This window comes from Gallus gallus, chromosome 10 (genome assembly GCF_016699485.2).
Source record: "Gallus gallus isolate bGalGal1 chromosome 10, bGalGal1.mat.broiler.GRCg7b, whole genome shotgun sequence".
Taxonomy (NCBI): domain Eukaryota; kingdom Metazoa; phylum Chordata; class Aves; order Galliformes; family Phasianidae; genus Gallus; species Gallus gallus.
In genome coordinates, this window is record NC_052541.1 from 12,407,371 (window position 1) to 12,433,250 (window position 25,880).

At 45.9% G+C, this 25,880-nt stretch overlaps 2 protein-coding genes across 7 annotated transcripts in view; both read right to left on the reverse strand.

Moving 5' to 3' along the window:
- The window catches only part of ABHD17C (abhydrolase domain containing 17C), a 44,234-nt gene extending 39,871 nt beyond the window's left edge, over window positions 1–4,363 (reverse strand). Inside the window, exons 1-3 of the mRNA XM_046899053.1 lie at window positions 1,788–4,363; window positions 896–1,059; window positions 407–489 (exon numbers count right to left, since the gene is read on the reverse strand). The gene's annotated coding sequence lies outside the window, so the exon portion shown is untranslated. The remainder of the gene's footprint in view (window positions 1–406; window positions 490–895; window positions 1,060–1,787) is intronic.
- Window positions 4,364–14,268: 9,905 nt separating this feature from the next.
- The window catches only part of ARNT2 (aryl hydrocarbon receptor nuclear translocator 2), a 93,024-nt gene continuing 81,412 nt past the window's right edge, over window positions 14,269–25,880 (reverse strand). For 5 of the 6 annotated variants that reach the window (XM_015292042.4, XM_015292040.4, XM_413854.8 and 2 more), the window contains 3 exons: window positions 23,813–23,978; window positions 21,341–21,477; window positions 14,269–19,045 (listed from right to left, as the gene is read on the reverse strand). In XM_015292042.4, coding sequence (XP_015147528.1) covers window positions 18,947–19,045; window positions 21,341–21,477; window positions 23,813–23,978 — 402 coding nt within the window. In that variant the 3' untranslated portion in view covers window positions 14,269–18,946. The remainder of the gene's footprint in view (window positions 19,046–21,340; window positions 21,478–23,812; window positions 23,979–25,880) is intronic. The other variant, XM_025153947.3, reaches the window with a different exon arrangement.

Here is a 25,880-nt window from a genome sequence, read left to right on the forward strand (position 1 = left end):
AAACTTCCCACGTGAAACACAGAGTTTTCCTCTTCCTGCCCATCGGCCGCACAGGGACTGAAGTAAAAAAAAAAAACAAAACTGTGAGGTTGAGCAATTTACACTATACTAATAAAAATAGTTGCAGCTTGCTCTAGGGAACAGTGCCAGAGTGCAGCACGGGAGTAACACGATGAAGTGGGTTTCTTGGCTTTACAGCAGATGTCGTTACCTGAGCTGTGCTGTTCATTTCCTAGCATGCAGCCTGGGAGGTGTCTGTGCTCACAAGTTACCATCACTGCCCACGTTTCAAAAAGGAAATCGGTTAAAGTTCAGCGCACTCCTTCAGTTGTACCGCAGTGGGATTGATTTTTTGCTCTTTCTAGAAATCGGATGAGTTTTCATTCTGAACTGGTAAAGTACTCACCTGAATCGGTTCTGCTGTTCCATGAGATGAGTAAAGCTGTCTGCGTGCACCGAGCTGCTTTCCTGCTTTTCTGGACTGGGTCCCTTCAGAGCAGCAAGAAATACAATTCTAAGCATGATTTTAGCCTCATCCAAAAAGAAAGCAGACTTAAAGGGTAGATCTTTGGCTTTTGTTTGTTTGCTTTTAAGCAGCAAGCTTTGTGCTTTACAGTTTGGGCCAACATCAGCTTTATTGAGGGATGGAAAATCCACTCAGTCACAGCTCAAGCTCCCACCCCAATAGCAACATTTGCAGCTTTATTTGCGGTAAGCTTTAACAGAAAGATCATTTCTCCATCTCGGATACATTTGTTTCTTGTCAGCGCTCACTGCAGAGCATCCGTTTGGCAGCACCCCCTGGCTGGGGAGCCGCAAGCTGCTGCATTTGTCTTGGGGCTGAAGTTTTCCAACAAAGCCAGTCCCTGTTACCTCCCTTCCTCGCACTGCTTACCAGCATTCCGCCTGCAGAAGCCAGACACGGTCCAGGAGGTGGAAAGGCAGCTTCACGTGGCAGCAGGAAAGCTCTCTGCCCACAGGGAGGGAAGGACACCTCTGCTACGGCCCTGTATGCTATGCACAGTGACCCACTTCTCCAGCCTGGGAAACTTGGCTGATCTGCACAGAAATAAGCGAATCCAGGTCAGTTAGCCACAGTGCGAGATCAGGTCAAAGGACAAACAGATGGAAAAGGGGTGTAAGTGATAGAGGAGCTGAACATGGCTCGAGCTGAAGTGCTCAGGGAATTAATTCAGGGGACAAGAGGATAAAGGTGAAGCTCAAGCACATGGTTGCCCCTGAGATGTTTTAGACTTTTTTCCCTGTGCGTGGACTAGTTTGGACACAGAAACACCCTCAGTGCTGGGACAAGCATCGTCTGGCCTGGCCATGAGTTTATCACTGACTCAACTGGACTGAAGGGAAGCTCCTGATTTACATGAAGAAAGAAACCTGGGTTGGATGGTGGCATAGCATCCCCTTTCTCCTGGCAGGAGACGTTTGGCCTGTCTTTACAGGACGAATGATACTCTCCATCTCCAAATAAGGATAGTTTCATGCTTAAAATCCCTTTGCAGACATATGGATAGATAGCTACAAAGCTACATACACAAACTGAGACAACAGCAGGACCTTGATTTACATCTGCAAGGCCAGAAGTTGTCTCCAGCCTTGACTCTTGCCCACACCTCCAGCACCATCACAGGGCCTGCATGCGGCCCCACTGCACAGTGCACGGGGCACTGCTGTCAGGCTATGACAGGCACCCCATGCTGAAGTGAGGGATAATTGTAATGATAATTGCAGCAGGGCTTGCCTGGCTGCAAGAGAAGCCTTGGGGCATTTACCTGGAGGTGGATGTGGACTGTCCTCAGGCAGGGTCAAAGCCGAGCAGCACCACTGGTGTCAGCCCAGCTGATGCTTTCCCTGCAAGACACAGAGCTCAGAATCTGTTCTTATTCATTAGCACAGCCTGACATGGAGGAACGGACTTCTCAAGATGGGAGTAGGGAAGGAATGAAGGAAGCAGTGACAGGCATCAGAGTTACTGCTGCCCTGCTTGCGTCTTGGCAGATGACAGGATCCCAGCACACCATTAGCAGGGGGCAAATGCAGAAGTCCTTAGGCTAAATCTTACCGTTGCTCTCAGTAATTGCCTTTTAAGCAACAGGGAGATTGAAGGACAAAGAAAGGTCTTGTACCACCAGAATGAACATTTTCTGACAGTCAACTTTTCTGACCGTAAATCAGGAGCATCGAGACCCTCAATAGACATGACTCTGCTAGTACTAACAGCAATGCAGCCTCTTATTCAGAGGGCACTCTCCTTAATGTTGTAGCTCACATGGTTAAATAAACAGATCACGCTAGCTTATATTTTCTTTCCACACAAATGGTATTAGAAAACATCCCTGTATATAAAATCTCTAAATACGCACTGGATTAGTTATTTGATACGCAATAAATTAGGGTTTTTTTTTTGTGCAACACTCCCAACGGGAAGCAAAGTACGTGTACTGACTAAAACAACGCTATTCCTCGCTTAAACAGAGCAACGCATCCTGTTGTCGAGAAGAGTAAGCTTTGATTGGACAGGACTGTTATTGCAGCTTCAACTCATTCAAAAGCAAAAGTACTTTTTATTCACTTCTAGGCAGCAACTGTTGGCATATTTCCTTACAGAAGACACGGTTGTGTCCGGCTGTTACTCAACCGGTAACGTTAGAGGCACAAAGTTGCAGGAAACACAGTTCATCTTTTGCGTAGATAGGAGTTGGCTTCCCAGTTTCCCCGGAAATTGGACTTGCTGCTGGGCAGAAAACCACAATCCACAGCAGAAAATAACAGCTGCTATATGAGTATCTACCTAAGTGCTGGTCAACAAGACAAGAGACCTGTGATGATGATGACCTACGTGACGTGATTTGAAGGAAATTAGTCACCAGAACACCCTGCTTCCTTTTGTTTTAATATGTGAAATTATTGTCCTTTCCCAGTTTAGCTGGGAACGGGTTAATACAATCTGTTGTGAATAAGTGAAGCTGTTTTCATTACACTGGCTGCCTTTTACAAGCGCCTGATGTTGGCCATGTGCCTGTTGACTTCCAAGGGTTAGCACTTGGCTCCACGGAACCTCATGCAGGTCTGAGGGCCCTGGTGAGCACCCACACCATGAGGGAGGAGATGAGCAAACAGAGCTGGGGACAGGAGCTCATGGTCTGTGTACACACCCAGCACATCTTTTGGGATTTGCTGTCAGATCTGTTGGGTCAATGATGGCCCTTTAAATGTTTTCCTTCCCCCAGCCAGTGGGGCTGGCATAACACTTGGGAAAAACAACCAGCTAAATATTGCAGTGAAACAAGCCTCTCTGGATCTGAAATAACTGCACTGACTGATTTCCAGCTTAATTACGCCAGGGTTCAATCAAGACAAGTATTTCTGCGTGACACACAAGCAGTAACTCTGAAAGTATATGTTTTCTTCCTTTTCCATTGAGAAACTACACAGAATTCATTCTGGAAGCTGAGCAGTACAGGAAATGCATAACAAACAAACAAAATAGGCTGTGAGATGAGTCCAGGACCCACTGATGTCAATGGAAGTTTTTGCTGTTGTTCCACCAGTGCTGGGGGTTTGCTCATCCCAACCCACAGGCAGAACAGGTTGGAGTGAAGTTGTAGCTGGAAGCTTTGGGAAGGAGTGGCTTCTCCTTCGAGGTGGTTTGCTGCTGCTTGTTGCCGAAAAGCCAGAGTGCTTCTCTTGGCTGTCAGTGTATGCTGTTCTGTGTGTGTGCTTAGCACTGAGGCTAGCAGCCCTCTCGCTTCTTTGGTTTTAATTAGGCTCTAATCTCTAGCAAATTAGCTTGATTGCATGACCACTTTTATTAGTCCACGCTCTAACGAGCACTTTTTACTTACAGCTTTGTAGCATAAAAGATTCAGGCTCTCCACTGCTTCACACTGGGCTTCCCCAGACCGACAGCAGTTACTTACACGTAAGCGTTGGGGACAACAGCCAGCTTCGCCCTGCATCCACTACAGCCTCAAGGCATGTGGCTTACTAAACTGAAACCACCACCAGTTTCCATGTGCAAAGCAGGCAAAAGGTCAGTGTGTGGCGGAGCAGACAGGCACTGACACCAGTGACGTGCAGGAGCTGGAAAAAGCATCAGAACCTGTGGGTGAATACGGTGGGAGGGCCATCTGCTGCTTTGGCAGCCATCACCCCTTACCTTGTGCGCTGCCTTGGGCCGCCTGCTATACGGACACCCCTTCCTGTGGGCAAAGAGCAGAGTTCAGGCGTTATCCATGTGTGGCTTCTTATTTTTCCATGCTTGTTTTGATGTAGCTGCTTCATTGAGAGCAAGCAGGCAAGCAAGTAAAGTAAAAAACCCACAACCCAAATGCCAAAACTCTGTTCTGAAGCTTTGAGAAGAAATGCTGTTTCCCTTCCACCCCCAGGAAATGACTCATTACGAGAGAAACATAAAAGACAGAAAGAAAGAAATAGATCACTTTAATTGCCTGTTAGTATAAAAAACAATTAAACAACAACAACAACAACAAAACCCACGAGAGCTCTGCAGCTGGCTTGGCTGCATGAGCGGCCTCGCAGTGGTCTTTCCTCCTCTCGCCTTTCTCCTTTGGCCTCCTACCCCACAGCTGCGTCTGCTCTCCTTCCAGCTGCTACTTTGTCGAGCAAACCAGTGCTACCAGAAGAGGTGGAAAGGCCGAGCCCCGGCTCCTTCACCTCACCTGCAGGCGTCAGCAGCTCCCGGGGCCCATCTCACCTCCTCCTTCCTCAGCTGCGGCCCAGACTGGAGCTGTGGTGATCCCAGAACTTCCACCGCTGGGTGCACAGGGACAAACCTGATCACCAGTAAGCCCACGAGGACAGGGCCTGGCTGCCATAAAGCTCTGCTTTGGTTGTCCCAGCAGCAGGCTGTCTTAAGCAGCTCCTCCCTTGTGGACGTACCGTTTTAAACCCCATGACTTTTTATGTCCTGATAATGCAAGTGTTTCCTGTGGTCGCTACCCACCCAACATTTTCAGTGTCAGCCTCACCTCAGCCACTGCTCAGTACAACTCACCATGCTCTGATGCTGCACCATGGCTGCCCGAGCAGCGATGTTTCTGCCTTACTCATTTGGCTGCCGCTGCTCTCCCTGGGCTCCGGGAAGGAGTGCTTGTGCTGGATGGGAGCTTTGGGGACAGGAAGACCCGTGCTGTGCCTGGCTGCCCCCCAGCAGCTGTGGTGGCACACAGGGCACCTCTCGGTCAGCGGTAATGAGCTCGCAGAGAAGCAGGAGCACACATCTGGTGCAGATCACAGGACTGACTTCATTCACTTCCTTCCTCCTGGCTCCCCTGTCTGCCCAGCCCGGCCATCTCGCCAAGGTCTGGCCCACATCCAGGCGTTGCCTCTGGGCAGAGCCACCGACAGCACCGCTTTCCTGAGGCGGGGCAGCCAGCAGTCACTCCTCTGAGCCTCTGCGGATGCGTTGATTTCCTTCTCAGAAGCCATCAGTGGCATCTGGAGAACATCCAGAGCTGATGGAGCAGTGGGCAGCACTGCCCCGTTCCACCTGTCTCAGCTGGAGACCGCAGCTGGGGAGAGAGAGAGGAAGGCTTCTATCCACTCGGGCCACAACGCTGCCTTAAAAGCTGGAGACAGGAAACATTATCTGTTAGCGGCTGATGAGCGTTTGTGCTGCAGCAGCTCTGGGGGCTCCCACTGACATCCTGCTCCTGTTATTCTGGGCACAGCCACTAAAATGAAAACAGTCCTGGCCACAAAGACTTTGTGATTGAACCCAGCACAGGGCCTGCTCCATCAGCAGCCCCACGCTAAGGGACTTCGCTCTTCCCATTTAGCCAGCACTGCAAGGCCCACATGTTTATGGGATCACTGCATCTATGCGGCCTGCCCAGCCCCATCCCAATCCCACATTCCGGCCATAGGGGAGGCTCCGAATGCCTGGAAGGGCAGCAGCAAATATGAGAAAACCCAGCGCTGCGAAGGGCTGGACCTGGGCTGTCTGAGGTTCAGTCCTGTGCTGGCTGCTGAGTGACACTTTTCATGCTTTACTGGCAGCAAGTCTGATCCTTACTGCTTAGGGAACTCCAGCTTCAATGAATAGCTGTAATATTGGCACCGTGGAGTTATTTCATTGTTCTGTGGCTCCTGGCAATGTCCTCAGAGGCTTAAATAGATGTTCACATGAAATCCAAGCATCAGTTCAGCCTTTCCTGGGAAAATACAAGGCAAAGAGAGGAGTCTTGATTTAGGATCTACTAGATCCTCCTGCTCTTCCTCGTATCATTTTAGCCCCCTCAAACCAGTACGAGGGTCTACAAGAGTGCATTTGTTTTCCAAGAGAGGTTAAGTTGCATTCCATCTCTCCATCAAAAACCACATCTTACCTTGCTAGTTCTTTTATGACAAAAATAGCAAAACATGAGATGTACAGAGCTGGCAGCATCCATCGATACCACCACCAACCAACCACACTGAGTTTCATTTCAGAAGTCATCGGAACATGGCAGGTGCAAAAGCTTGACTTGGGTGATTTTAGACTTGCATTATACTTCAAAGAGACAAAGTAAAAGAAAAAGGAGGTGAGATTTGTAGACCACGCATGGAATATTTCTGGAGTTTGAATAACAGAAAAAAAAATGTTTTGCCATAGTGATTTCCTAAGATTTCCAAACTGGAAGAAGCAGCTCCCCAAATCTGCCAGTCCATCTGTGTAGCACTTCTTGTTGAGTGGAAAAGACTGAGTTAAATGCTAGGAAGTGGAAACTGCGCTATAATATTTTGGCTAAAGTGTGGATGATGAAGAGATGCTCGCTCTGCTAGACTTGTAGTGCTAATAAGACACATGTCCATGGGACTCCATGCCGTACAGAAGCCAGCTGTAGCCATAGGAGCCACATGGTGCTGCCCTGGATCGGCCACGGTTGAGGGTCTGGCAGTGGGTGCAGACACCGCAGCTCTGAGGGCTGGCTGGGGCGGGCAGGGCTCCACCAGCCTGCACCTTTTGCACACCCGCTGCCTGGATGTGGCACATTTCTCTGGTCTGAACCAGGGCACTCGTCTCTGACACCAGGATGATCAGCAGCAATGGGAGAAACCCACAGCCTGAGATAGACAGGAGAGCCCGGCAGCATGGCTTTACCAGGGCTTGCAGGATGCAGCTCAAGTGGAAGGCGCATACAAAAAGGCTTCAAGCCTCCAAATTTCTGTATTGTCAGTGTGAAATGGAGGCAGCCCAGCCCTGCTCAGCTCCCCAACCACTTTCCTCTACCCTGGCTTTGGCAGAGGAGCCCAGGCAGAGGGAAGCACGCACCCCTCACCCACCACACTCCATACCTGCAGGTATTTCCCAGCCCATGTGTTTTTCTTGTGTGCACGTACACATTTACACACACACACACTGCCGTACTTTAAACCCATGTCCATGCCTACACACTCACTTGTACAATGCTCTTGCCCCTTTAGGAAGTGCGTCAGACTCATTTCTGCCATGCTCGTATATTTCCACGCAGCTCCCATGCAAAGAGCGGTGGAACTGGGATTGGCTTTGACCATTGCACAACACAGCTGTGAAACTCGGCACAGCTCAGCTGCTTGCTGTAGCCTCCATCCAGGAAGGACCCTGCACTCCTACACAGCTTTTGCAACAGCAAACCCTCAGGCCAGTCTCATGGCTCAGCTTTGTGCACCAGAGACCTGAAATTGCTTTCCTCCCAGCCTTCCTGGGCAAACCCCGGCACCAGCCCATCTCCGGAGCTGCCCTGGTCAGTGCCGGTCCCTGTGCTCCCTGTGCAGGCTGCTGCCCTTCCCAGCTCCCTGGCTGCAGCTTCCTGTGATGCTGAGCTTGGCTTTTCTTCCCTTTCCCGTTCGTGGGACAGGCCGGGCCATCTGGCTTTCATTAGTTTTCAGTGCTCTGCTCTATGAAGCAAATTCAAGCTCTAGAAAGGCTTTTTTCTTCTTTTTTTTTTTCCTTCCACCCTCCCCCCCCGCCCATCACGCTTTGAAGAAACTAGCGTTTAAACAAAATGCTTTCTCATCCAGTGTCATCACTGGTAGCCCTGAAAGGCTGCTTTCAGCCTGCTGCAAAACAGCCTTGCAGAGACCTGAACACCTGCTGAATGCCTGCCTTAAACCAGGGCCTTCCCAAAATCCTCCCCTACAGCCCTGTGCCCCCATCACAGCATATCCCCACTAAGCAGGGCAGCAGCCTGACCTGACAGCTGTGCGTTTTACAGCACTGGGCTCAGTGCTTACTGCTTCCACTCAAATCCATGCCACAGAAGACCTCTGCGGATCCTGAGGAACCCTTTGGGAAAGCTGCAGGAGGCACAGAGGGCAAGAACTTCTATTTCACGCACAGCAGCGCAAACACAGTGCGAAGCTCCTCCGGAGAGCCCAGCTGTGCGTGTAGCTGCTGGAGAGGAACAAACAGAGAGGATGCTGCTGATAAACACCGCAGACACAACATGATGCGTGCTTAAGAGCAAAGCAGAGCGCTGGAACACGCTGCAACAGCCTCCTCCTGGGGATAAAGCTTTCAGCAGCTTGGGATGAAACGGAGCGCAGAGCGGTGGGATCACTGAAATGCTGGCACGGAGCGGACTGCAGCCCCGAGCTGTGCTACTCACAGTGACAAAGTGCACTCATTCGATGCAGTGGGAGCGAAGGCAGTGCCCACTCGTGGCCAAGAGAAAGGGAAATTAAAGAAAAAGTAAAAATATCTTTCGTTTGGCGGTTGGACACATCATGCTCCAGGAGAGCCTTCCTGTAACAGAGGCAAAATGAGGAAACTCCGTATCGACGGCGCTCAGAACTCATCATTTTTCAGGAGTTGGACTCATAGCTCTGATTCTTACAGCAGTGCATTTTCAGGCTCAGGAGAGGCACTCCGACCGCCAAGGAAACCTCAGAAGTGAGAAGCGAGGAGCCTTCCTGTCCTCTATCAGCCCTCCAGCTGGGCACGGAGCCAGAGGCTCAATGTGTGAAGGGAAGTGAGCTTCACTGTGTCACCTGCAGCCCCAAACACCAACGTCATCTGGAATTAGTCCGCTTTTCCTCATTTCCCAACGCTTTGTTTGCAAAAACATCCATTTTGGAGGAGGGATTTAGGATTTGTGCTTACAAACAAAACAGAATATGACTTGCATAGCGGGAGCAGCGCAGCGTTGCATGGCTGTCTCTGGACATGTTTACACAGCTGGCCATATACCGTGGAAGCATATTTTCTCAGGAGGCAGTGTGGTCTCGTGGAACGAGCACGGCTAAGGAGTCAGGAACTCCCACGTTGTAGTTTTGGGTCACCAGTGATTTGCTTTGGTGCACAGAGCCATTTAACCCCTGTGCCTACCAGCGTCCCAATCGCTAACGAGCAGCGGTAACGATCACCTCTCTGCAGCAGCGTGATGCTGAGGATCAATGCATTAATCCTGGGGCAGGAGAGGACTAGGATCCTGATGCACACAGCGTCAAAAACAACCTGAAAAAGACCTTCTCCCATCTTCACCCCCCACGGGTTTGAGTTAGGCAGTCTGTATCAGAAGCGATGCGTTGGACAGCTCTTGTGGAAGTCGTTCTGCTCAGAACTGAGAGCACCTGTAAGCGCAGTACTGCCATTGCTCTCCTCTCCCAGCAATGAAGGAAGTCGAGCCTTCTTGGTAAGACCACATCAGCTTTCTGCATCCTCAGTGCAGTGAAAAAGCAAACACGGAACTTCTCTTCTAGCCTATGAACATTCATGACAAAAACCCACAGATTTCCAAAAAGCTGAGGAAGGTATCAGACACTGCCTCTGCACAGAAGATTGCGTGGTGGTGGGATTATAAATACCATGAAATGATTGGCTCTAGCTCAGTTAAAAAATCAAATGGAACCAACATTCATACCGCATTAGGGCCCATATGCTGACTGCACAGCTTCTTCTTAGCAGTGCAGCCCCTGCTATGGGAATCGGACTCAGGCACTCCGTTTGAGACACTTTTGCATTGAGATTACCAAGCAGACTTCCCATTTAACCCAGAAACCGCATGCAAACCAATCCATATAGCTTCTGGGTGACAAGGATGGGAATAATCCTACAGGAAGATATTATAGCTGATAGTGTAACTGCGATCTTACCCTTTAAACATCCTTGCTTTCTTCTCCCAGTGTTGTTACGTCTGGTCACTGCGTTAATAAAGGTTTTATTGGTGGAAAACCGGAGATCATCCACCAAAATAACATCTCCAATCAGGCAAGAGCTATTTTGTTTCTTCACTCTGGTTCCTTTTTTCCCCAATCTTGGTTTCTCAGGGCTTGTAATAAAAAGGAAAAGCTGCTTGCAAAGCTGAGAGAACTGCAATACTGATAGACTGCATCTCTGGGGTTTTGTCAGCAGCTTGAGGGGATTTTTGTCAGTATCTTGAGTCATACCACAGAACTGCTCTGCTCTTTGGAAGGCAAATGTCTGCAAAGGAGGATGGGTGTGGGAATGGCGGGGTGGCATAAAACCTGACTGGGCAGTGTTAGTGAGCACAGCTGGGGCTTCTTCAGGACATGGGAAAAGGACATGCTGCAGCATGCGGAGGTGGCTGCAGTCTCATGGCCATGTATGCTCCATTTGCTGGGGAGGGCCTCTCATTGACTCGGGCTGGTGATCACATCAGGGTTTGGTGCCTTCTCTGGCTCTGTGCTGAGGGCTGGAGCTGACCCTACCAAATCCCCAATCCAAATGGAGGCACTGGGACCGCGAAGGCCATCTCTTCCACCTCTCAGGAAAGCAGAGGACATCTCCAGTCCTTGTCCACCACCATGGCACTGTGCAGCTGAGGATGGACACAGCCAGAGCCCTTTGCAGCCCCTGCACCACACAGGCTCCCGAGGCAAAGAAGTTGTTCCACGTGTTTTCCATAGGGCACCTCCCAATGCCTCCGGCTGCAGCTGTGCCACTCAGCAGCCAGAGCACCCCGCCACTATCACTGCCAACTGCGGCACCTTGCTCATTTTGTTGGTGATGGAAAAGGTTCCAAAAAGTCCATCACACAGCATTTTTAGTGCACGTTCTCTTCATGAGAAGAAACTGAAACCTTTTTGAGAGAGAGAGATTGCTCTCTTCTGGATAGCGGACCTTAACAGCAAGGAAATGTGAGCCTTCAGGGTATCTTTAACCCAATTTTAGAAACTCCTGGAAATAGGAGTTATTAAAGGACTTGTTGCTGGGAACTCAGCTCCAGTGTTTTAAATGGCCGTGAAACATCCTGATGGCAAAAAGCACAATAACGAGAGAAAAATGGGGACCCTCTGTCTAATATTCCCATCTCCCTAATGAAGTTCTTTCTCAATACTGAAGTCATGGTTGATTTTAGAAGAGTACATTTCTCTTGACACCTTATTAACACTGGTGCACAAACACGCTCTCCCACCCTGCAGCGACACAGTTGTGCATGGGGAAAACTGGGGGGTGGGGGTTACAAATCTGTCAGAGGAAATCTGTTGCCAGAGCAGAGTGGGCGTTCAGTCTGTGCTGAGGTGTCGTGTATCTGCAGTGATCCGTATCAGCATTTACCCAATTAGGGCTTTCATCTCTTAGTCGCCTTATTTATATAATCGACGCTTGCTTCCGTGGGTTTGCTACAGCATTTCATTACCAGGCAATATATCCAGGTCAGCCCCAGTAGCTTAGTGCAGAACCCCGATCCCTCAGCAAGATCTGGAAATTTAGGTCAATTTGCATCAACTTTGATGAATCTTTAGAACTAAAACGATTAAAGTGACAACTTCCATTGACTCCCCGCTGAGGTCTCTGACCTTAAATCACGGGGGTCACTAAAAATATGTTAAGAATCTGAATAACCTTCAGTTCCAAACCCCTTTAGATTAAGCGTCTCTGTGCAGTGGGCACCAGTATGTCTTGTAGGAGCTGCACTGCTTTAAACACTTTATAGGTTCTCAATAATTAACTGTTTCATGGGAATTTAATTAATTTCAATGAATGCCTTTCTTCCTTTCCAACAACGGCAAACACATTTTTTAAGAGACAGCGGAACGGGTCAGTATTTCAAGTTCACAAACTATCAGTTCTTCAAATTCTTGACAAAGCTGTACCCTTCTGGACACAGGGCTGCATAGCTTCCATCCTTCCATCTTTCCTCATGCCCACAGCCCAGCCCAGGGTACCTCAGGCAGCTCTCCAACTTATCACAGAATCCATAAAGGTTGGAAAAGACCACAAAGATCACCCAGTTCAACCCCAACCCCCCCCCCCCCCCACGTCCCTCAGTGCCACATCCCCACAGCTCTCGAATACCTCCAGAGATGATGACTCCACCACCCCCCTTGGGCAGCCCGTGCCAATGCATCACCGCTCTTTCTGAGAATAAATTCTTCCTAATATCCAACCTCTGGGGCCCTCTTCTGTCCCTCAGAGCTGTGCCTGCATAGCTGTAATGGCAGTAATGTGTGTACAGCTGTTAAATTTTGTCTGCAACAGCTGTGGTAATTGCACTTAAGCACTGCTGCATGTGCATCTTCCATGTGTGACCCTTCAGATGACATTATTTTCAGCTGAGTCCCAAATGACACATTTTGTATATTAGTATTTAGTGCCAGTCTATAATTAGAAGATAATTTTTTTTCCAGAGCTAATGAAAAGATGCCCTAGCAACCTTTGGACATGATCCTAAATTCATTAATGCGGCTCAAGTTATTTCATTTTATGTGGGACAGAACAAGAAATTTGAAGAAAGATGCAGCCAAGGACTGCCAAGCAAGAATGTGCCAAACCTTGGTGAAGAAGGATGGAAGAACTCTGTATCTGTCCCTGTTATATCCAAGTTGGAGAGAGACTGGGAAAATTAAATGAGTAATACATCCTGAACTACAATGATATATTGATGGAAATGTGGCTAGGAATTAGCTCCCATGGAAAAATTAAGAAAGATATATTTCTATCATCATAATGAAGACTTAAGCTGTTATTATGAGTCATTAATGCCAGACTATAGAGCCAAATATGGTAAGTGTAGGGATACATCAACCATATTTCCTTCCTACACGCCAGCCTTTACATGTGGATGGTGTCCCACCATGCTGACCTATAGCAGTTATCACTGCACATCTGGCTCCCTTCCGTATCTACATCTCCAAACCCAGATTCCACACCAAAACTAAGACCCCCAGCAACTCCACAGCCAGTTGTCACCACGTTGCCTAAAAGTATGTTTGGTTGAGTGCCTGGGAGTACAGGTTAATGGCCATCAATCTGAGAGGACTGCTAGGAGCGATTGTAACACAGCCCAGCCACACCACCCCTGCCCTGCCTGGTGTGTTCCTCCTCCACCTCTGTTCTGTGTGCTCCCTTCTACTTCCATAACGTCCTTCCAAAAACAACTAAAAGCCTATCAAAAAATCAACAAAAAGCACCAAGCAACTGCCACAGTAACAAACCCCCAGCATTTCTGTCCTCATCACCATAGACCAACACGTCTCCTAGAGATGAGCACTTACCCAGTGGAGTCCTGCAGAGCAGACGGGGCTGGCCCTGCAGCTGATGAAGGACATCCCAGTGCCCTGCTTTGACTGTGGGTTTCCCACAGGGTCCCCAACAAGGGCCTGTGTTTGGTCTCCATAGGCAGAGCCCTTTAAAATGGTGCGTGGGCTGTGAAAAGACCACTTACCCTGCAACAGAATGCATGCCCTGGAGCATCTTCAGCTCCCTGTGGTGGCCCCGACATCAGCTTTTTTGGATTTATTAGCAAGGTAAATCCTGCTCAGAACGTATCAAAGCAGACAAAGAAATACAGTATAAATACAATGAAGAACCACTGTGAAAGGCAAATGCACTTTACATAAGAAAGTCTGGAAAGGTCACCAGGATGTTTGTGGGAAGGATGCGAGCATTTTTCAACTTTGAATAATGAGACCAAAAGGTGGACAAAGAAAGCACTGTGCTGTCACCCGAGAGAGAGAATAAAAATTGCCACAGACTATGAATCAATTCTAAACCAATTGTGCTCTAATGAAGCACTCTACAATACAGATCCCAAATCACACACCTCAACGCCATCAGCAGAACAGGGCTCTTAATTAATGCTTTTCTGGAACTTCTTTCAAAAGTTGATGTCTCAAACTGACATTCCTCTCCCGCTGGACAGCCTCTGTACAAATGAAGAAGATAAAAGGGACCTTCCCATCCAAACCATGCAGCACAGAAAGAGATTTCAAAGAAAAGACCAGTGCCCGATGGCACCATTCAGGGTTACTTCCCACTCCACGACTCCCAACAGCACAGCGTGCTCATTTACAACAAGGCAGGAATTAACAACAGCTCATGACCTTTTTATTTGAATGAATTTTAAAAAGGCAGTTATTAGTTATACATACACACAACCGATTCTGTACTTGTTAGTCATAAATATAGAACATTCAGAAGTACAAAATACACTTTATCCACGGCACAATTTCACATCAATAGGAAGAGTTTAAACAGATAAGTAACCAAGTGCCTAACAATGACAGAAGTCCATTTTGGGAGGTTTCTTTTTTTGTTGTTGTTTAGGTTTTTGTTTTGTTTTGTTTTTATTTTCTTTTTTCTTTTTAATCTACACAAAGTAATCAGTGCCCACAGTCATCAGTTCCACGAAATGCACTCTGGCTTAGAGCAGGAAAAGACCGACCTTCTATAGACAATTAGATGGCATCACCTTTCATTTGCTCCATTAACAGGAAGAACACAAAGCTCACATTCTCCTCTTCTCACAGCTTACAACTGCAAAAAACGGGACTGGCAAAAATCACCTGGATCCCAAATGAGCACTGCCAGGAAAAGTGAAAATATCTCAACTGGAAATTAGTCCACCCGATACCTTGCAAACAAAGAGCAACAGCAGTATGACACTGGTAAGGCATTGATGACAAAATGGCTGTTATTCTCGAGAAAAGAGTACACCTATGTATAAAAATATATGTCATAGCAATTGGGTAAATCCAACACTATTTAACACTGTGCCAAAAGTGAGTAAGAGTTAAAAAGGCAGTACTGCAAGAAGTATTTACAGTTCAATACTGTACTTGAACAACAGAAAAAAAGGCAACAAAGCTACAAGTGGAACTGCCCGGTTCAAGCATAACTGTACGTACTGCCAGTAGTGCTCGTAACAAGGAATGTGATGGAGTCCCTCTCGTTCAACAGGACAGCTTGTTCCAGCTAAGGAATGTACATATCTTAGTATCTGAAATCTCTACATGCCCACTTGTGGAAATAGCTCACCCAGACATTACTATTTGCAGTTTAAAAATCAGCAGATTCGGTTTTGAGAAACACTGTGTTTGCGACACAGTCCGATCAGAAATCACAGCTTTATTTGCAGCTTAGCAACGAGCACACAAAAGAAACAAGAAATCCACCACCTGTGAAATTCCAGAGACTGGCAGCAAAAGCACCAGCAAAGTTACACCAATGGCACACAGTAAGGACGTTAGCATTCCAAATGCACTTTACAATGCCAGCTATACTATAAAGGGAGTTGCTCTAACAGCCAACTACATGACATAAAGATGCAGCACAGCTCAGCCTGCGCAGCGCGTTCTGCCACGAGAGCTGGGATGGGGCTTTGCAGAGCAGCTAACACTGACACTGCGGATGCTGAACCTGCTCGGCCACTTGGCTAGAAGCACAGTGCTCCTGAACCTGAAGCTCGCTAAGCTCCCTTCTCACTGGGAAGGGCTGCCCACACCTCCCCATGTGTGTGTGGCTAGGAGATATGGAAATGCAGTGGTAAGGAAGGGAGGAAAGGAGAAGAAAGCAGAGGAATGGATGACCGCAGCCTGCAGGGAAAGCCCCAACCGGGTGCCACCCGCACTGTCCCTTAATGGAGCAGTCATCCCCTTTCCCAAACAGAAGGGTTGGGGGCTATCAGATGAGAAGCAGCCGCTCGTGCCCTGATGCCTCAGGCACACTGGCATGTCACTGTATGGAAAAAAGAAAAACACAGCAAGTAAAAGAAGGGAAAACGTGCTTGAAATTCTGCTAACAGTGCACTTTTAACTGCACAGTCAAGTTTTGTGAGATAGGACAAGGGGGAATGGTTTTAAACTAAAAGAGAGGAAATGTAGATTAGATGTGAGGAATAAATTCTTTACTCAGAGGGTAGTGATGCCCCTGCCCACTATGGGTGCCCAAGGCCAGGCTGGATGGGGCCCTGGGCAGCCTGGTCTGCAGGGGTCACCCAACCCATGGCGGGGGGTTGGGGCTGGGTGATAGTTGAGGTCCCTTCCAACCCAAGCCATTCTGTGATTCCAGGATGAAGTCATCACAGCTGATATTAGGATAAAGACAATTGCGTACATCTTATTTTTAGATTGAATTCTGAATAAATTATAAATATGCTTAGAACAGTCTGTCAGGTAAAATAGAACAGAGCAATAGCATTTTTGGATTCATTTTCCACTTTACAGACTAATGGTTTTTAAAAATTCTAGAAGAACTGAAATGTATAATCTCCAGCATCTTCTGCACAGAGATAGAAACTGCTCATCTGCTGCTCTCTCCCTCATGATCAGATTCCATAGACTGCTGCTCCCTACTGAAGCGTGCAGATGCTGACCCTGCCTCCCCCCAGCCTGCACTGCACCAAGGCATCTTTTTCAGCAATAGTGAATTTCATTCTGAGGACAGCAGAGCTTTGTTTATGTAATTCAGCGAGCAGTTATTCTCTCGAGCAGCATGGGTGGAAAGGGAGAAGGCTCCAAGAAAATTAACATTCATGTATTCAAGTGAATTGTGCGTAAGTGCATGGCTTGCTCACCTAAGAAGGTACTTTCCCTGTCTCTGGGAGAGAAGAGATATGATTTTTTGTTTGCTTTCAGTGTGATTTTGGTGAGGCAAGTACAGACCAGGGGGATCTGAGGCCTCTGCAGGACTGCATCTAGATACATTAAAAAATCTCCTAAAAAAAAGTGTCTCTAGCCCCACTTGCATGTAGGATAAGAGATTGGTCCCAGACTTGGCAAGAGAAAAAGTAGAAAAGGCTCTTCCTGGATACTGAAAACTACATGCTGTCCTGCCTGAGGGCTGGGGAAGCAAAGTCAGGTGGAAAAACACCCCGTGGTCCCTGTGCCACTGCTGGCCCAGCAGCCTGCGCTGCCTTTCAGAATGATGCCAGGGCAAAGTGCAGGACAGGGGCCTGCCCGCTTTTCCAAGATGTTATCTTGGCAAAATAAACTACAGTAATGTACGTGGTCCTTCCCATTGAAACATAGCCCGTGACTCAAGAGGAGCTAGAATAAGCGAGACCGTAGTGCTGTGAGGTCTATGAATTGCGTGGACATTAGGATTTAGATGCAGGGCTGTGGATATTGGGATCTAGATGGGGGTTCCTGTTTCAAGGTCCATGATAGCTCCTGAATATGCAAAGGCTCCGGGAAGCTCACCCTGCTCCTTCCCAAAGGCTGGCTTCCACCTTTCCAACCTCAAAGGTTGCAGAAAATTTGCATGCAGGAACTCTGGGCTCCTCGTCCTTTATGAACAATTCCTTCTCCCACCCCAAAAGAAATGAATAAAAAGGCTGAGCATACAAACCCAACCTCCTGTAACTCATCTTATGCATGAGATAAATGAAAAACTTGCTACCACATTTCTGATGAATGGATATGGTAGATGACTTGCTCTGAAGGAAGGCTGATGAACTTACCTCTGTGGAAAAGCACACAGCATTCAGAATAGCCAGTACTCGAAACACTTTGTAAGGTGAAAACCCAGCATTTAACAGAAAAGGGTTAACAGGGTTTAACAGAAATGACTGCTTGGGAATCCAAGCAAAAATTCAAGTTATCACTGTGTACACAGTGGACAAGAGTCCAACTGGTATCCACTACCATTACCAACTCTAAAAAAGCATATGCTACAAAACCATCTCACTGCTTGTAGCAAATGAGCTTGAATGATTTCACTGTAATAGGCCACCACCTCGCACTGCTAAAACGTGAGATTTCACAGTATAAAAAGTACTTCACAGAAAGGAAATGCAGCTAGTATTGAAACTGCAATCTCGATGGGTTTACAGTCATTTTTACGAGGCAGTATTATTGAGAAAGCAAGAACAATCAAAATTAAAGCAGCCAGTGAGCAATGTGTAGAGTTACATAGGCCTCAATTCAGTGCAAAAACAGACTAATAGCTTCTGTAAGTAAATGCTTGTTCTGAATAGAGAACCACCTGAATTAAAAGTAAGAACACCATGTGAAGTGATGGAGACTCCTGCAGTATCTAAAGCCTCCACATATTGTCAGCCTTCTCACTTCTCACTCCAGAATAGACCCTATTAAAAGGCAAAAGAAACCAGTACAGGAAATCACTTCATACATCACAAGATATACATAAAGTACCAAAATGTACACACATTCAAGTTTAAGTTAGAAAAGGTGGAGTTGAATCTTCTGGTGAGAGAGGCCTACATTACGTTGCTTAATCTCACATTTAAAGTGAACTAAAAACTACAAGAAGGAAAGAAAACAGAATATTCTGTCTGCTCCCAGAAACCTAAGCTTAAAGCAAGGCATCGAAATTGAGTGGTAGGCACTGTAACAACACATCACCTTACCTTTTCTCTGTTAGTCTTTGTTACTGCATTATCTATTTAAAAATTACCATTCAAAGGAAATATTGGATATCATTCACATTCAAATATTTAAGACTCAGAGATTTGTTTGTTTGTTTGTTTTTTTAAATCAAACGAAGTTTTTCATCTCTGAGGTAGATGATGATAAAATAACTAGAAATAACGGAGCTGTCAATGGACACAACCAAGAGCTGGAGCTCCTCTGTCGGCACTAACGCACCCCGTGGAGGAGAGAGCGAGCCCTACACCACTATCTGAAATATGAGAAATGCATCTTCTGGTTTAGTAGCTTCTACAGAAATGCAACACAGAAAAAGCAGAGCCAAAAAATATACTGAAATGGCCTTGAAGAAGAGCTTCAATTTCTGCTTCACAAGCTATTCAGAAAACGGTGGAAACATGCCCAGGTCAGCGAAATCTTCTATGTTGTAGTTGCCAGTACCCTGCGTTGGATCCCCCGGCATCGGCAGCATGTCCTGCATGATAAGGAAAAATCAAAGTGATGTGTCACTTTCTAACACGTTATCCAGACACAAACTGTTTCCTGTTCATTCTTTCATTCTGTAAAACCAGAAAAGGCAAAAGGTTAGGTAAATAAGGAGAGGACGGACCCGTGCAGGGTACTGGGCTAAGGTTTACGTGCTGCTTCTGTTTTGCCAGAGCTTTCTGAACAGGATGTGGGACGTCAGCTTTAGATTGCTCCTCTGAGTAAACCACAGCTGAGCCATCCCGTAACACCCCTCACAGGCTGAAACAATTCCCATTGTAATGGGCAGTTACACACAGAGAGAAGGAAACTCTCCAGCTTCACTGAGGACAGCGCTGTATGAGAAGTGTTCAATATCTCTGACACTCCTGCACCCTACCGACAAGAATTCCTGCTATGTCAGCATGGTGGTGGGAACACACGCTCTGTAAGTGAACGTACTGCTGCTCTGAGGGACACTGAAGCCTGGACACCCACCCTGTCTGACAAGCTGCCCAAGCAGCCTTCGTGCGCTTTCGGTGGCAGAGGAAATGGTGGAAACTTCTCAGAAGAAATGGGATTTCATGGTAATTGCTCCCACGTGTCTTGAGCCAAGTGAGCTCCCTGCAGGAGGCTTCAAAAATACTAAACCTTTCCTCTCAGCTGGAGACTGAAGCCACAGGGAAAAGACATCTCTTGCTGAGAAAACTAAGAGTTTACACTTGCTTTTCCTGTCAGTCCTAACAATAATAAGCTCTTACTGTAAAGCCAAGTTTCGCCATGGATGGATCATTATCCTTACAATGAAACAAAATCCAAAGAGCAAACAGAGAAAACACACAGGATCTGCTCTGTGAAGGAATAACAGCTGAGAGTAGCTGTGTACTGAGCAGTCACCCCAAAAACAGGGAAGACTAAAATCCATCCAAGCTCTCAGTAGCATTGTTGCCAGTGGTGGACAACAAGGCAGTGGGCAGAACTGGCAGCTTCTAAGCTGCCAGGCTCAGCCTTTCTCTCTCCACACATTCCTCCCCTGACAAAGGGAAGCCCTGTCCACCTCCATCTATTTAAATTCACATCCCTTTCAAGACATTTCTGCTGCTGGGGCCTTTGAGGCAGTGTCTCCTCAGTTAAAGACTATCAGGATGGCTCCTCTTCCGAGTTTGCCTCTCTCCTCACGTCCACCTAACCTAGGGCTGGCTTCAGGCACAAGCAGCGCAAACTTCTTGGAGGCCTTTCAAGTGAGTCCAATTCTTCCTTTTTCCCCATTTAATCCTTGGCGTCCTTTCCCATAATTTCATAAAATATGCTGGGACATTGCATGTGTTTTACACACAAGCAAGATAGTGCCTGGAGGGAGCCCTGTGTCTCTGCAGGCCATTGAATTCTGCTGCCATCAGCTCACTGAAATTACCCTGAAGATGCTTTCAGGTTAAAGTACATGCAAAGTGATTCAACTTTGCCTAGGGAGAGATACAACAGATTTATCTTGCCTGGGCCACATGGCACGCAGACAGGTATTCTAGGTGTAGTGATGTTATTTGTTTGTGTGAATGAACCGTTGCTTTCACACAGGAACATTTTCAGGCTAATGCTTCCTCTGCAGTGTTCCTGAGAGCAACTGAGTACGAGCCCAGTCATGCAGGGAAATTTACTGTTTAGAAGATAATCAGGTGCCGCACATCAAAACCCTACTCAGGGCTTGAGCTGTCTTTTCTGCATTTACCTCCATTGTTTTGTTGCAAACTGCCTTTATCTAAATTAAAAACAAGTTATACAAGGACAAGAACTTATTAGTTAACTCAAAGACTCACTCCACCTGTAGCGATGGCCCAAAATTTTACTTGATGTAACAAAATTAGGTAGGCGAAGAGGATTATTTGCCACTTATCTGATACCTGACTGGATTTAGCTTCAAAAACTTACTGGACACTATCTATGCGATATCAGACTCCTTTCCTGCTTGAACTATCAAGGGGGATTAAAATTAAGTCTAATTGGACTTGACTGGGATTTTAGAGGTTAGCAACAAAGTAAGAAAGACACTGGAACCATTTCATGGCTTCTCTGCAAAATACACATGCCCCGGGTACAGGGAAACCAGTGTTGTAACAACTTAAAAAGAAAACAGAAAAACAGTTTTAGTTGTTAGTTAGCAGTCAGTTCCAGCTAACAGCACACATGAGCAATGCAAACCCACAGCAGCACACAGTAACAGGTAACTGCTCTAAGCCCTGCTAGCATCCCGGCTCATTGACAGCCACACTTATTGGAACCAACAGTGACAGAAGGACTTAGGGCTCACCTGGAACACCTCGGTCTGGCTGGGCTGTGGGTGCGAGTGCTGGTCTCCGCTCTGCTGGTTGTGATGCTGGCTCTGCCACTGGGACCAGACTTCAGATGGCCTCCCCTGGAACTGGCTGCTGCTCTGACCGCCTTCCGCTGGAAGAAGAGAGGCAAGGCAGAATCAGAGAGCAGCCCCTTGAAAAGCTGCTTTGGAGACTTCATCCACCAACACCTATGTTTGCAAATGACCCCCTGAAAAAGACCCTGAGTGCCATTCATTTGCCATTTCACTTAAAAAATAAACAAACTTGCAGCATCCAAATATCTCTTTAAAAACCTAATCCCTTCTACAGCAGTGGGTGTACAGTTCTCATCTGAGAAGCATGCTTTCAGATTTGGTATATGGATGTAAAAACAGTAAGATCAGCAGGCAACAGCTCTGCTGTATTAAATGTAGACAGTGCTGTATTAAATGTGGAGTGCTGTTAGCTACACTGTCTTGTCTGCCAATATTACAGCTGCAAAATGATTTATTTAACATGTAGCTTATAGCAAATTATTATCGTATTATTATGCTGATAATTTCTTTTAAAGACTAAGGCCATGTAAATTCCAGAGAATGTAATAAGAACAGCAAGGTTTTATGGTAAATACATTCGAAATGATGACTTCAGGGAGATGGATTTCTTCCAAATAACCTGCCAGAAAAAAAATATGATGCCACACACGTTAATTCAGCCATCTATTACGCATACACTGCAGGAGCAGTCACAGCTCATGCTTAAGCTGAATTCATTTTGCCCTCTATTTCTACAAACTGGCCCCAAATTTATACATTTTTGGCCCCAAATCTATAAAGTTTTTGATAGTTTTAATTACTTTGAATATCTCCTTCTAAGATTTAGCATGTTAGAAAGCTTCCTGAGAGGCTAACACTTTTCCCTCTTTTTTTTTTTTTTATTATTCTTTTTTTAATAGCTATTCCTACTGTTTTTGCCTGTCTTCCCCATGCTGCAGAGAACCAAGCTTGGTAGATCTGGTTGTCCCACATTATCAGCACCTTCTCCAAGGATACCAAACTTCCATGCACCATGTTATGTCAGGTCTCCGATAATCAGACTCCATAAAGTCAAATCAATGACTATTCCATAATCAGTGCTTCAATCCTTTTGACTACCAGCTAAGCCAAGCAAAACAGATAAAACGAACATTTTACAGGATGGTATACAGGCTGCAGTGACATCTTTCTATCACAACCGAAGTAGATAATTACAGCTCTTCCTTACTGACATTACTACACAATAATTCAGCTGACTCAGAAATCCTACATTCATTTTATTGGCTAAAATAAAATGCATCTAAGTTACTCTTTAAAAGAAAACTGCAATATTTGTTTTCTCAGAAGAATAAGTTGAAATTAAGTCAGTGAGGCAAACGATGCTCCTTTTCAGCAAAACAGTGACTGCAAGCCAGAGGTTGAAGACATTCGTCTTTGTGAAGGCTGTTATTAATAGCATCCAAACTGATGTAGGTCAGGAAATGTTTCTCATTAGGTGAAAGGGTTCCTGCCAAGTAGCTTAGGCCTGAAATGCAAGGCTGTCTCATAAACAAATGTACAAAGCCTAATGGAAATGAAAATGGAGTCATGAATAAGCTCTGCGGGAAAAGCTCCATCTCACTGTACTTATTCCAAGCAATGCAGCACAGGTCTGAACTCAGGGAGGCTGATCTGCAACGGAGTTGCCCCCATCAGTCTCAAGACAGAAGTGAAAAACTGCACACATTAGCATGATGCTACCTAAGCCTTCTGGAATTGCAGACTACTATCAGCCAGCAACGTCCTTCATGGACTCTGTGTGTTTATCACTGACGAATCTTTCATTTTTTTACTCTTGAATCTTATTGTGCTGCTGGAGTCCAGAAATCTTCAGCAAGGGGTCACAGTCTGAAAGCCACTAACTGGGCACAGAAAAGGAAAACCACTTCCCAACATGGCACTTTCTCTGATCAAGCTAGCACCTGTGGGTACAGAAAATCCTGTGTCCAGACACATAATAGCAAGCCATCCCAGACAAGGGGATAACACTATGCAGCCACAGAAGTTGAAAAACCAAAAGAATGTAGATTTGATTGTGCCATTTAGGTGTTATCATTAGAAGCAGAGATTGAACCTTTTGGCTTCAGTTTGGGAAGACATGTATTAGTGATGCAAGCAACTTATGAATCTTTCACGACACAACTGACAGGGAAAAAAATATAACTTATTACAAAACATCACAACATTCTGAAGTCTGCTGGATGTACAGCATGCATCACGGAGGGAACAGGTTATCGCAGTCTGCTGTGCACAAAATGGCAGAGCAGAGCCCTTGTGCATCTCAACCTTCCCAACTGAAGTACCAAAAGAAAAAGCTGGAGGATTATAAACTCAATTAATGCTGCAATGTTTCATTTTTATGTGCATTTCTGTGTTACGTTGTTCAAAACTTACCAAACCCTGCACTTCGGTTTGCTAAGCTGGAGTAGGCATTCCCACTTGGAGAAGAGGTGGCAGGGCTGGAAAGTGGGCTGTATGATGATGGATCTGCTGGGTAGGTGTGACTTGTTCCAATCCCAAAGGGAGATGACTGAGCCTTACCAGACTGAGATGGAATTTGCTGAGGAATAGGGGGTGAAAGAAAGGAATGATTTTATTGTTGAGGAGAATCTCAACAGACACACATTTTTAACAATACACAGCATAAACTAAATAAATCCTGCAGATATGAACATGCACTTTATCCCCATCTCAGCCACGTTTAATTTCTGTCAAAGCCAACACATTGCTGCATAAGGAAAACAAGAGGCTATAAATCAACACTTATGGCCCTCCTGCTTATTAACTTACATGCAGTCAACAAGAAAGCTACTGGTAAAAACAAGATTTCCTTCACCTCTATCACAAGGATTAATCTCAAACTTAAGCTGTGAAGAATTCGTTGCCACGTGTTTTGATTTTGCAGTGCCGCAGTGAAATCACGGTTATCTCTCTGTCTTGTAGAATATACAGAGTTGTGGTCAGAGTCACCAGTGCTTGGGGAAAACTGGCCAAAGAAGCTAGTGATCTGCTTTCTCTCCCTGCCTAAGGAGTACAGGGAACAAAGTTGTTTTGCCTTGTAAAAAAATTTGGGAGGTAGTGTGAATCACTATCTCTGGGAGTAGGGAATAAACAGTCTGACTTGGATTTAATTGGGCAGCCAAATTAACTCAAAGGTATTAAAAAGCAAATTGCTGTCATTTTCACCTACACAACGGATTCATCATAGGATCTCCAAGAATGTTATACAAACGATTAAACACTGCAAGAGTGCTTTGAGATGTACACTGAGACTAAGGGAGGTGAAGCGTGTCATCCAAAACCATGTGCTACAACAACATGTAACCCTACAGATAAAATCTGCTAATAAACTATCTCCCATCTCCTGCATTATGAACAAATGCAGAAGATCCAAGAAAAACACACTGCCTAGCCAGTTCCACAAATAGAAAGTAAAGGTGATTACATCTCTAGATGCTTTAATGATGTGAGCTGTTACTGGCAATCAGTGTGCTCAAGTGAAGATTCTCTGAGACAAACACAAGAAACCTGGGGGAGGAAGAGAGATCCCAACAGGCATATAACATGATGGAGATGCTATTAATTCTTCAGTTCAGTTCCAACCTAAGACATCGTCCATTTTTTTTTTTTCAGTGACAATGAGAGCATGTGTTACTTCTGCAAGGCTTAACTCTTTATTTACAATGAATGAATTCCAATTTCCTCATGCTCACATATAAACTCTGCTGACTTGGGCAGAAAGAGGGATGAGTAATCTTTTAACGTCATTTATAGAATCCTCTATATTATTCAACAAAGTGCCAGCCTTACAAATATATTTGACTGAACAGGTGAGACAGAATAACCATGGCACATTGAGGGCTGGGCAGCAATAAATAATCAAAAGGTATTTAGTGCCCAACCTAAGACATCGTTCTAACCTACCAAACAGTGGAAAGTTAGTGATTAAGAACAGCATTAATGACAGACAGAACATGATTACTTCATATTATTCTTTGTTTTGAAACACTTTTTGTTAACAAGAGCAAGAGGTGATTTCTGGGTTAATGAAGCCCTGATGCTGCTGGGGGACAGCTCATGGGAAGACATGCTGTCTCCTCCAGCATGCATCACAGTGTGAGTAGCACTGGGCAGTGCTAATGGAAGAGCAATGGATTCAGTGCCCTCTGCTCTGAATTCACACCTGTATTTGGATGTACCACTTGTTGATTGTGCTGCTAGCTGTGGGTAATATTGCTGGATGTAAGAAAGAATTAATGTGTGAGCCTAATAGTAAATCATAACAGCTGTCCTCTTTTATTTCATTCACTGCACACAAAAATAAGCCCTAAACTGAGACCTTCTATTGGGATTTATGTCAGCACAGCGACTGTGACTATTATGAACATTATTACAAACTAAATGCAGCTACACATAGGGCTGCTGTCTCAAATTATTATAACCTGTCAAGGAACAGAAGTGG